Consider the following 13244-nt stretch of genomic DNA (forward strand, 5'->3'; position numbering starts at 1 on the left):
GCAGGAAAAAAAAGGTAAGACCGGCTGCTGCATTTGCTGCCTCCATAACACACACACCACCTAGCGCAGTGCAACCGAGACCCTGCCGATACTTAGACGTACACGCCCGACAAGCAGTAGATGACCTGCAAAATCAATAGTGCCGAGCTTGTTTTACCTGTCGGAAACAGTAAGAGACAATTGTGAAAGCACCGTCGTTTATTCCGTCACGCCGGACGTAGTGAGATTGCGGCTACGTTAATGGGAATATGAAGATAAACAAGCCTCACTTCAGCTGAGGGAGCCAGTGACATTTCTACGGTAAAGCCCAACGCCACTTTCTTGTCTTGGTCCACGTCTTCTTGTTCAGACGGAAGGTTAGTTCAGTTTTCCATTTTACTGGTCCTGTTTTAATATTCCGTAATCTAACTATAGGTTAAGTCATTGTTATGCCAAGAATTTGGAACACTTGGGTTTGTAAACGCTATTGTAAATGTCGTTTGGTTTTCGTGTTTATTTGCTGTCATTTTGTATATTGTGGTTCCCTCGTGAAATAAATAGTGACTACACCATTTTTAGGATTAAAACAGGCCAGCCGAGGCCTTATGCAGAGCCTAAATAACTGATAGGCCATGGGTAACCCTAGGATGGGTTATGGAACACAATAGATTGTAATATACTGCAGTTTCATTAAATGTACCCTAGGTTATTTAATTTCTCTCCCAATATATTATTCCTATGACTAACCTACCAGAAATATACAGTAACAAAAATATTTTTGAGTTATAAAAACATATTTCGGGTTCTAATACAAAAAAAAACTAACACTAAATATTTCACGAGTTTGTATAGCGTGATGTTTATTTTAATACAGTAAACCCATCTTTCAGAGCTATAACAGAAATCTGATGCTTTGGTTGGTTGCTACATACAGTATTTTTTGAGTTGGAATTTGTCACCTGTTGATAAGGCAGTAGGCTTCTTTACAACTCTGTGGTTCATATAAAACATTATACAGTCTGTTCCTAAGAGAATACAAACCATCTTTCATTTGGGCAGTATACCTTTCAGTGCCAATGGTTTAGTCATTGAAGCTTGGTATCTTAGTAGTTAACTAGTGACAGGTAGGTGCGGGGATGGCGTACCACCGACTCTCTTCACTTTATCAGCCTTCACATTGTCCTCAGCTGTGATAGAAGAAAGACCTCCTCTCTCCTGGACATTCCCATAACTGTGGCTGTCGAAGTTTTTATATCTTGGTTGCCCCCTTTTGCTTTTGATTGGCTCTGACATCAGTAAGGATGACAATTGCAAGTTCCTTCTGTGGAAAGAGTGAACAGCGACGACATCCCAGGTATGACATTGTGTATGGACACTTTGGCAACTTTGAGTGTTAATCCTCATTTATTTTGTTCTTTTTTCCAAGTTTAGTGTGCAAGTTTCTATTCTCATGTGAACAAAGTGCATTTTTTCAGAAAGTGCAAACTCGGTCATTTATCATAATCTCACCTCTTGCAAACCCGGTAATTCTAAGTAGCAACCAAAAAACTATAGAAAAAGTTAAGTTAGAAGGCAGTTGCCACCGCGGAGCTACTATATAGTTCTACCGCAAACCCTGCATTTGTCCATGTGTCCAAAGAAAAAGTGAGTAGGTAGCGTAGTACCTCCACCAACTTACCTACCTGATACAAAAAAAAAACCACTTTGTTACCAAGCTTCAATATCTGAACTAGTGTGTTCTTAAAGTTACATCCATAAAAAAAGACTTAAGGTTTGTATATTCAAGAAAAATGCAATTGATCGTAAAAAAATTGCAGTGTTTCTACTGAAGAAACCATGTCTTTTATTCAGCTTTTTGATAAAAGCACGCCATATGCCAGTGAGAGGCTAGGTGATGAAAGGATGAGGAAAATGATACGAGAGGAAAGAGGCCAGTCAGTGTAACGTTCACTGGCTTTGTTTACCTAAGCCAAAGGTACAAAATCTCTCGGGCAGTAAATGCTTGTCAGTGCCTGGGAAAAGCTTCTCAATGAATCTGCTAACTTTTGGGTGAATTTTGCACTTTCTGGTGACAGTAACAAGAAGGCCACAATAAATGCATGATTGAATAAGGACAAGGAGACCAAGGCACCAGGTGTTTCCAGAGGACGAGATAAGTGAGCAATCATCAGACCCTGGAGGTTCCTAAAAGGATGATGATGTTAAAGCTGATCCCAAACCTATACACCAAATGTTGGTTAACACCTGGAAGAAGCTTCTGGACAAGTTTGCTAACTTTCGGGTGGATTTTACAAGTGTTATGTGATTTAACGACTGAGCCCCTCAATGTTACAGCTGATCAAAATGAATTACTGTACTGTCACCACACGGAGATTTGTGGAAGTGAAAGCTCAGTAAAGATTGTAAGTGGGAGAATTTCTCAGAATCCTATTGTGTCACAGGGCATTGGAGGTAATGTTGATGAAGATGCTTTTCTTTAGACCCCAAAGTTAAACAATATTTTTCAAAGTAGCAAGGAATGAAAAACTTAATCCACTACAGAGTACTTCTGTTCTTTGTTATTAGATTGGCACCACTGTCTTGTTATGGTGAAATAAATGTATGGCTGTCTGATAATGCATTGTACAATAATGGTTTGTATGCTTACAGAATACCTGTAAAACATTTTGGGTATTTATTCAGTATTTTTTTTTTAGAAGTTGAGTTTTTAAGGGACTGCCAGTTATTTTATTGATCAAATTGTGTGTGTGAGAGTAGGGTTTAAATATTTGAGTAATTACATGATTGTGAAGTAGCTTGTAAGTTGAGTATAGATAACCTGTATGTTCTGTATAAAATTTAATTTTAAATATATTGAAACAAAATGTATATTTCTCCTTTTCTATACAGTATTAGTGAAGCTGCTGATATCGCATTCTTTACACTTTCTGCTTATTACTGTTTTTTTCTTTCGGTGCAAAATCTAGCTAGCAGTCTCTCTCTCTCTCTCTCTCTCTCTCTCTCTCAAATCTGCTTTATATATTGTAATGAAAGTTCTGTGTATTATCCCTCAGTCCCCAGCTGCATTGCTTCCTGCTTTCAACTTCCACTTTACTTAGCTGCTTTTTCACTTTTCATTCTAAGAAGAAATCATTCAAGCAAGCTGTGAGAGAGTCTCTACCTATGATTTAAGTCTTTATTAAACTGCTAAATACAGACTATGAACTGGGTTAGGGCAGTTATACTGATTTGTGCTTACAGCTGGAGTCATAAATGTAAAACAATGGCAATAATCCGTAGTGATTATTGAGACCATTATTTTCATTTTCAGATTCCTATTGACTGAGAGGTGCAAAATTCATCTCGTCTTTCTGCTAGTCATGGACAGCCAGCAACCCTAAATATTTCCAAAGGTAACTTGAAGCAAAAAAGACAAATTTTCCAAACATCATAATCCCTGACAAGTACTATTTTGTGCCTCCAAGTTACCAAGTTAGATTATAATTGATGCTACAAGATCTTACCAATTAAATTTGCTGAAATGTGAGGGAAGATGCATTATTCGTGTATTTTTTTTTTTTTTTTTGATAATATATCAAGCAAGCCAGATATATTATACTTAACTTGAAAAATATACAAAAGTATATTCAGCCAGTAAAACAACTGTATTTTGTTTCTCTTTCAATAAAAATTGTAGTACATATATGGAAATGTTTTTCTTATGTGTTGAAATGGATCACTATAAAAATTGATAATTTTGTTAGTACATAAATACCAAGGCTGTAGTATTGTGATGAAGTATTGTGAGGCTTGTGGATTAATTTTTTAGGATACAGTATAAGAGAATTATTTCAGATGGTGTTCCACAGTCAGAAATTTGCAAATCTGTTTTTCATAATCCTTGTCACTGTATTTAAGGTAATATAGGAATGCCAGCGAATGATAAACCAACTGTAGAGGAGTGCTAAACCTTTCTTTGACACCTACTTTTTTTTCTTTTGCTTTTCAGTTACTTTAAATTGTAAAACAAGACAAGGTCGAGCAGGCCAGAAAACTTTTGACGAAACCAGTCTGGCCCTCTGGGAAGTTTTGGGAAGTGTTTTCTCACTTTTCCTTCATTATGGAAGAAAGTAATTCTTTTGACAACTCAGAGGGTACCAATGTGGATAGTGAGGACCCCTTCTTCCCGGAACCAAAGGCACGACAGTTTCCTTGTGACATTTGTGGCAAGACATTTTCGCACAAGGGAACTCGTAATAGGCATGTTGCAGGCCATACGAGAGTAAAACCTTTCCCGTGCAATTTGTGTACAAAGTCTTTTCTTGAGGAGGCCCAACTCGAGAAACATACCAAGCAACACACAAATATCTGGGCCTTCTCGTGTGAATTATGTGGGAAGGGCTTTACTCGTAGAGGTCACCTGGAGATACACAAAAGACAGCATACAGGTGAACGACCGTATTGTTGCGGTATTTGTGGTAAGAATTTTACTGAAAAGGGAAATCTCAAGATACATATGCGAAAACATACGGGCGAACGCCCGTACACTTGTGAAATGTGTAATAGAGATTTTACTCAAAAAGGAAGCCTCTCTAAACATATGAAGTGTCACACAAGGGATCCAGCATATTTCTGCGAGCCATGTGGTTTGTCTTTCGCCGAGCGAGGGTTGTATCATTCACATATGTCACAGCATGCCATAACCTGCAAAGTTTGTGGTAAGATTTTCAGTGAAAAGGGCAATCTTAGGAGGCACATGAGAAACCACTCGGGAGAGCGACCGTACGTTTGTAAACTGTGCGGCAAATCCTTCGTACAAAAAGAGCATCTTAATAAGCATACAAGACATCACACAGGTGAGCAGCCATTTCTTTGTGCCTTATGTGGTAAAACCTTTGCTCAAAAAGAACACCTTAATAGACATATGAAGCAACATACAGGCGAGCGGCCGTTTATTTGTGAAGTTTGTGGGAAAGACTTTGGTGAAAAGAGAAATCTCAAAGTACACATGAAGCAGCATACAGGTAAACTGTTATACACTTGTGATTTTTGTGGTACCGGTTTTAATAAGAAAAGACTTTTTGATATGCATGTAGCAGAGCACTCTGAAATGCAGTTAATGCCACTATCAGAAGAGGAGAATGGGGTCAATTGGGAGACGAGTACGAAGGAGCACGGGAGCGGAACGTCCTTTAAGGTCGAGGATGCAGAAAAGAGACTCTGTAAAAGTGACAGTGCTGGAAAGAAAGACCTTGGGAATAGAACACCAATTAATCGTGAAAATGCGGAAAAGAGTTTTGATGAAGATGACAGTAGTGTGGAAGGTATGGAAATTCATTGTGATCCAAATACACTGTTAAATGAAAACGGTGAAGAAAAGAGTCGTGGGAGCCAGAATCTTTCTCAAGGCCTTTTGTCCACGAACACATCGCAGATGCCTTCTGAACAGCTGAAGAGTGAGCCAGAAGACAATTTTATATATATAAAAGAAGAAAAGGAAGAAGCAATGTCATCAGATTCCCAGGAAGATATGTATTTATAACACACATTTAAAAATTTTAGTGATCTTTGTTTTATCCTAATTTAAAAATATGTAAATTTGCTTGTAATGAGACTAGTACTTTAGTCTTTTGAGGCTATGTATTCAGGCACAAAGGAGGAGCACTCATTCAAGTTCGTGGTTGAAAGCTCTTACACTCAGATAATGTAACTGCTGTTTAGAGGAGTTGACTGGTTTGGCCAGGGGATGAGTTACAATTGATTTCTTGGAGAAGGAAGTCTAGGATTACTAATTGGCTCAGTCTGATTAATTTTTGGTTGTTGCATGTCCCCATTGAACTCTGCAGTATTTATTATTTTACTAGCGAACAATTGTAGTGTGGGACCTATAGGAAAGTTATCTATCAGATATTGTTAGAACTTGCTTCCTGGAAGTTGAGCTTGGTATGTTCTCCATAAGAGTTAATTAAACCCCTTTTCACCTAAAACTTATAGTTCATGGTTCATGTATTCTCATTTTTTGTGCTTAGGTTAAGCAGCCTTTTTTTTGAGAAGGGAGGATAGTAGGAATGAACTGTAAAATCAACTAAACTAGAGACAAATGCTTTACGGTGTATAGAGCCAAGTCAAAACCTTAGTTGGGATCTTGGAAGGAGTAGCATGAACATATGGCCCTAAGGAATGGAAGGATTTCTTTTCCCTGACTGGTGACTTTCTCGAGTGTATTGTTTTTGGAAAGAATTTCATGCATTTCCTCTGTATACATATACAGTAATACATAATCCTGTACAGGGATCTTTTTGTTTATATTTTTCTCTTAAGCTTTCTGGTCAGTAAAGGAGATGTACAGTATTACTTTACAGCTTGTTAGGATTAGCGTCCTTTGATTCCATCATTATATGGACTGTTTAAGGAGTAAGAGTCCTTGATGGCCTGGTAGTCAAGTAAATGCTGCTGTCGAGTTGAATCCACCTAGTATGAAAGGTTCTTTAGCCTAGCCCATTCAGTACCCTTGGATGTAGAAGTGAAAAGGTTACTTGCTCAGTGATTAACTTCCTTGGATGTGTATTGCAAAGTAGTAGAAGCTTTGTTGGGTCTTATTTCATAGAAGAATTGAAAGTGGTAATTCTGCCATTTTATTATAAAATCTACATTAAATTATCTCTTCAAATCATAGTAAAATGCTACATAAACAGCATTGGCTCCTTGTCTCATATCAAAGTCCTATATTCTCCCTTTCCATAATTTTGTTATACTGTATTAGGGCTTCTCAACCCCGCCAGTATGGGCCTTTATTCCTGCTGTCATTTCATGATTGAACTCCCTCGCATTGAACATTCTTGAAGATAGCAAGCTGTGACCAAGTACTGTACTGGTGGTTATTGACGTAAGAGCAAAGTTAGCAATTTGAACATCCTGTTAGGATAGCTTAGAGGGAATACATGCGTGAATGACTAGTTTATATGACAGATTTTTCCATTACTGTAGAGGTTTTTATGTTAAATACATATAATTGGAAATGTTTTTATGTATACCAAAAGAAAGGTACCTATTAAATTTTTAAAACTATACAGTGACTGTATACCCACTCAGAAACAATAGTCCTAACATCCTCAGACAGTAGAGCAAAGTGTTGGTTTTTCAGAGGCACAAGACATGTCTCATGTAGTCAGTACAGCGTATAATATAAATCTCAAATTACATTCAAGAAATAGGAGCTTTAAACTCTGACTCAACTACATACAAGGTTATGTATAAAATGCAATAAAAAGGTATCTGGGAAGTAACGACTACATCATGAAATGTGACCTTTATGTTATACCTGTACCATGTTTTCTCGTAATAAGAGTACGTACAGGCAAGATCTTGTGCATTAGAATAAAAGAATTGGTGTTGGTAAACTATTGTGTGACAGCAAATATCAAGAAGAAAATATAATAGCCTTGGTTAGAAGTGGATGTAGGTTTGCCCCAGCCTTTGAATTTTCCTTGACAGGTATCAGTTTTTGTCAGGCTTGAGGATCTGCAGGCGTGCCCTCTGGACAGTTGGTCGTGGATAGCACTTCTGAGTGTAAAAGCTTACAGCACTGATGTTGAATGGTAACACTTGGATTCATATTTATTAACATGATGGCCAAGAATGGTCATCCATGTTTTTTCTTTGTGCCATTGAAGTAACAGTAAATTTTAAAATATAATTAAAAATGAGTATTCATCTGGAAAACTGTGATATATGAATATAAAGCTTTTTTTAGAGATTTTTTTTTTCAAATCTGAAGCCATAGTTCTGTATTTCTTCATTAATTTAACACTTAATATCAGTTCCATTTGGTAAATTTAAGACAAACTGGCCTTTTATACCAAAGCATTTTAATTTTAACTAAAATATGCAATTTATAACTTAAGTTGAATGAAATAAATATCATAGCTTCGATGAAAGCATTGTTAATCTCTGTTGTGAAAAATTGTTTGCATTTGTTGTATGCTGTATTTTGTGTAATATCCAGTGCTTTGGCACATGTTCTCTTGTTAAAATGTTATTATTCCATAACATTTGTAATACTGTAGTAATTCAACAATATTTCTTTATTGGCAATTAAGCAGCTAGATTTTATATGAGAAAAAATGTAATTCTTAATGCAGTGTATACTGAAGTCATAATTCTTGTAAAATCCTGGGAATGTAAAATGCTGTAGACTTGAGTCACTCTGCTTCAACAATGAAAAATCAAAGTTAGTTCTTTTATTCATTTTCCTGAAGTTAGGGTACCCATTGCTACTTAAGGGACAAAGTTAGTAATGGTACACAGAGCAGGAATCTCAGATCCAAGTAAATTGACAATATAATCCGTAATTCCTGTCAGATTTCTAGAGAAACCAGCTTACTGAAACTTAGTCACCATGAAAGTGACCAGTATTGTATTTTGTATTAACTCTGCTGTTTTGCTGTCAACTGCACCAGAACAAGGCTTGGGACTTTGTAATACACTATATATGTAAGTGACATTTGACCACTGTTATTTATTTATTTATTCAAGTTGTTTTTTTGGACAGGCACTCTGAGAATAACCTACTCAGTCATATGGATGTGCTGTTAGTACTTGTATGGGGTTTAAGTTGGGGATCAGTACTATACTGTATACAACCTTGCTATTAGCTCCGTATATATATATACATATTAAAGTTTTTGTTTCTATCAGATTCTAGTTTTATGAGGGTTACATTTTGAGTTTTCGAAGTACATCAACTAGTATTGCACATTTGAAAGGTGGGAGAGAGGAATGGAGAGGATGGCTTGAATATCAGTGTAAGCAAAACAACATTCATGGTGATTGGGAAGGAAGCAAAGTATACCCAGGAAATTGGTCGTGTGGCTGTTGTAGGGGTGAACTGTACTGTCTACCAAATTTAACAGATGGTGTCACATAAGGTGGTCATGGTTACAAAATGTAGAGTGGAGTAAGAAGTTTTGATGCCCAAAATGCACTACAAGGAAAATAGGGAAAAGAGGAGAGCTAAATATCCTATTTGACAAGGCTTTAGAAGGGCAAGGTCCCTGTAGCATAAGTACACAAGGGCACGAACATGTGACATGCACAAAAGCAAATCTCGGCTAATGGGCGATGAATGCAGTGATGAACAAAATGGAAGAGCTAACCCAGCTTAGGTCATGTATGTCTCGTAGGCTTACCTGACAGGCATTTGTTTTGTAGGCAAGTCAGTGGCATCTGCACCACACCTTTGCACAGAATACTCCATTTATGAAAGTAGGTTCATATCCTAGGAACAATGCAAACTGATTTTTAAGATTTGGTATATTTTGATAGCTGGGTAGGTATTAGCAATTGTAATGCATTTATGTCACCTCAGGAACACATTGGATATAGCTATACTGCTGGTAAATGAATTGTCCAACTAGTAGAGAGGCAAAGATTTATTATGGTTAAATAAAATCTTGCTGCATACACTACTGTATGCAGCAGAAACATGGGCACTGACAAGAAAAATTGAGGAGATTTTGTAAAGGTGTAACCACTGAATATTAAGATCTGTGGCTCAAGTACTGTGTAAGATTGTACTGTTATGAATGAGGTGGTGGAGAGGTGTTTTATCAAGAGGTGGAGATGATTTGGACCTGTGATGAAAATGAATGAGGAGCAGTCGGGCTGAAAAGAACTATACTGTATATGGTAGAAGCAGGACAAAGACCTAAAGGGGAGAGATGAAGACCTACCCTTGATAAGTGTTCAGAACAGAGGCGAATGGAGGTGACTTTTTTACATCTAGATGTAAACGGTTTATGATTGTTATCTTGGCACTTGTCATTCATCTACCCTGTGACTTCGTTACTCTGTTTTTCACTGGTTTGTCTCAGCCTCTGCTGCTCTCCTTTCAATAAACAAAGTCATTAACTATGTGCATATATGTAGTAACATTCCGTATACTGTAGAGCCATTTCTCCCTCCTCCATGTGGAATTGTTAGCTGTGTTCCTTGTTCTTTCAGATTCCTGCTGAATAAATAGCAAAAATCAAGTCTTCGTTTGTTCTTTTGTAGGAAAGTGTTATGAAATTACTTTTTTATTTTGTCAAAATGCTGAATGGCATTGAGATTCCCATTCCGTCAAGTTGAAACCGCCAACTTCCTTGGCCTTTCCTTCCCAAATAGTCTTGGTACCAGTCACCTGGATAGGGAGACAAATGATTGGTTAGGCCAGGTCCTTGAGGTAGTATTGTGGAGCATGACATCAAGCATTAGGTAGAAAGAATTTATTGTTCTGTAAGTGACCTTCATTACTCTGTCCAATCTTTGTTAACAAGTAGCTGTATGTTCTTTAATCCATGAATAGCAGGATTTGACCTTTTAAGTATGAATTGTTATGGTAATGAATTTTACTTTAAATTATTAAGTTTTGTCAATACTGAAGGTTTCCTATGGCACTAATGTTCTCAACACTGTAAGCTGCAACAATCAGTAATTCATGATCAGTTTTATAGCATCATGTTTCATCATTAAAATTTTAATTCCTTAGAATATTGTTTCATTTATCTTTATATAAACATTAAATTTGTTCATACTATTTCATTATTTATAAAAGTTTTCAGATGTTCTTAACATAAAGAAAATAGTTTTCCTGGCCATTCTTTGTGCTGCTATTGTCCACTTTACCATGGCCAGATAACTGTTTTGGAAATTGGGGACTGAATAATTTGGTATCAGGAAGCTAGTCTTAAATTATTTAGCTTATTCAGACTGAGTTGCCTTTCAAATTATTTTATTTTTGTAGCAGTAAGCGAATTAAGTTGTACAAACAACTGGCGCAGTATCATACTTCATAATTAGAAGCTTAAGTCCAGTTCCTTATGAAGGGTTAAGAATCATACTGGAGTTTTCCTGTCCCCTACCAAGTATATCTTTCACCATGTTTATTAACTTTATGAATTACATCATATGAGTTACCATCTAAGTATGTTTTCAGTCAAAGATGCATTATAAACGGTCATTTATCACCATTCCTTTGAAAAGCCAAAAAGATTTTTCAGATTAATTTATGTAAATAATGTTTTCTCCAGTATTACACCTCTCCCTCCCCCCAACCTATTTTTGATATACGAATCTGTACACACCTGTAATGTTTATACCGTAGACAAATTACACAAGTACCTGTGAACATCCTATTCAAAGCACACTGGAACTTACAGAACAGGGCTCACACAAAGAATTCATGTCGAAGTCTCCAAGTTTCCTGGTGTAGAATTTGCTGGAAAAACATTCAGTGAAACAATCCAGTTCTCTTTACCTAAGAGTGGTTCTGTTTTCACCACTGAATTGTCAGCAGTTAGAAGGATTAGACATGCCACAACAAAAATGTGTAATTTTATGTAATTCTAAAAGTGCTTTAGAATCCTATCAAAATGTCCTAAAATTACGGTTGATATAGATGTTGGATTCCTGCATGTGTGATCATAAGGGATGCTGATGAAGCAATCAAAGCTGCAACTAATGATTAGGTCATGTACATTTATCCATGCAAGTGATCTCTTAGTCTTCAAAATTCATCATCTCTAATTAATGGCTAACATTTTGGAATAGTAAATGAAGTCAACGATTGTAAATCCTAACATAAACCTGCGATTGGGTTGTGGTGTTCCAGCATGTCAAAAGAATGTCATATTGAAATAATATCCCTCTTCAAACTGGTCACATATGTTTGGCATACAGTTATCAGATGAATAATTGTACAAGATCCAGCCCAGAGTAAAGAACAATTTCAGCTATATAACTGTTTATAGTATGTGATTTCCCATTTTTCAACATACAGTGAATATAAACTTGGAACAAATTCTTGAAGGAAGTTTTGTCAGAATCAGTGTTTTTAGTTCATCCAACCTCTGAATTTTTAAGCATTATATTTAATAAATTATTAATCTTGGAATAACTCAAAAGAAAAAGAAAACATTCTTAATCCTTAATACCATTTGAATGGAAAGATCTATTATTAGATTACTGATGCAAAGAAATTACAAAGTATATCAAGATCTTCAATGATAACATGCAAATGAACTTGCAAATTCAAAAGTTCTTGAAGAACCAATATTGGTAATGAATATGTTGCCACCTGCCTAACAAACACTTTGATCAAAATATGATGTTTGCTTTAGGTTATGCATTAAATTTTGCTTTATCTTCTAATGAAGTGAATAGTGGAGAAATAAGTAGAGGGCTGTGCAATTTTGAGATATTGCATCATAACAAGTTAAGAGATAAAAATGTGTGCACATTATTTGAACTAGGATGGTGGTTGTCATGGTGGAATAAACATAATACAGTATGCAATGTAGGGAACTGTAAATTGTACTGTAATGCCCTGTTAATCAATTAAAATGAGATTGTCACTGGCTTCCTAGTGTAAAAATAAGATGTTTCCAATTGTTATGTAAAGAGAAGGATCATTAAATGATTAATAACTACTTTTACTACTACATTGTGTTGTTAGGTCATGTTCAGTTTAACATTGCCAAAATATTGCTTTAATCTTTGTTTTACTAAAAGTCATACTAATTTTTTCAGCACTTGTGAACTGGCAAACAAAACAAGTAGTTCCAAGAACCTGAGTATGTCTATTGCAGTTATTTGACACATACTGTAATTTTGTTCTTTTCTTAATGTAGGTTATATAAATGAACTTCTCTGTCTAATTTGGGACCACTCAGACTTGCTTATTTTTTGTATTCCATAATCCTGTTATCATGTCTTTACATACACCACCTCATAGGCTTTATAGGCTCACGATATGTAACTACAGTATATATGCCTGATTCATGAGGTAACAGTTATGGTAACTTTAATAGTTATTCTTTTCATTTTCAGATTCCAAACTTGTGGAAAATACAAACACTGATGTCAGTTTGAAAGAGGGTGAGCTTATAGAAACAAAAGGCTATATTATATTTTTTTAGGCCAAAAAATATTGATCATCTTCATGATCCCTTAATATGTCATCTGTTTGCTGTTCAGTTGGTAAGAAATATCCTTGTTTTGTTGAAGTAGAGAAATAGAAGTTTAAAATTAGTAATAGCTTTTAACTTTGTATTTTCATATTTTTTAAAAACATGTAATTCAAATAACAGTTTGATGTAACAAAACTTGAAACAATGTTAATACAGTACTGAAGTAAAATGCAAGAACATATCTTGACTTAGAAAAATTTCTTGAAGTTTTCTGCATTTTTGGCATTATAGTTAATGAAGTAGCACATAGTATTTTACTTATTATATATATACTTTACT

The 13244-nt window shown here is 35.8% G+C and overlaps 1 protein-coding gene across 5 annotated transcripts in view; it reads left to right on the plus strand.

Moving 5' to 3' along the window:
- Nucleotides 1-13244, plus strand: part of LOC136853673 (oocyte zinc finger protein XlCOF6-like) — a 22986-nt gene continuing 9742 nt past the window's right edge. The window contains exons 1-3 of one of the 5 annotated variants that reach the window (XM_067129607.1): nt 1-356; nt 3290-3371; nt 3968-8192. In XM_067129607.1, coding sequence (XP_066985708.1) covers nt 4079-5500 — 1422 coding nt within the window. In that variant the 5' untranslated portion in view covers nt 1-356; nt 3290-3371; nt 3968-4078 and the 3' untranslated portion in view covers nt 5501-8192. Of the gene's footprint in view, nt 357-3289; nt 3372-3967; nt 8193-12825; nt 12976-13244 lie in introns of those variants that run through there. The other 4 variants (XM_067129608.1, XM_067129606.1, XR_010857525.1 and 1 more) reach the window with 4 other exon arrangements.

The sequence above is a fragment of the Macrobrachium rosenbergii genome, chromosome 27 (assembly GCF_040412425.1).
Source record: "Macrobrachium rosenbergii isolate ZJJX-2024 chromosome 27, ASM4041242v1, whole genome shotgun sequence".
In the NCBI taxonomy this organism is placed as follows: Eukaryota; Metazoa; Arthropoda; class Malacostraca; order Decapoda; family Palaemonidae; genus Macrobrachium; species Macrobrachium rosenbergii.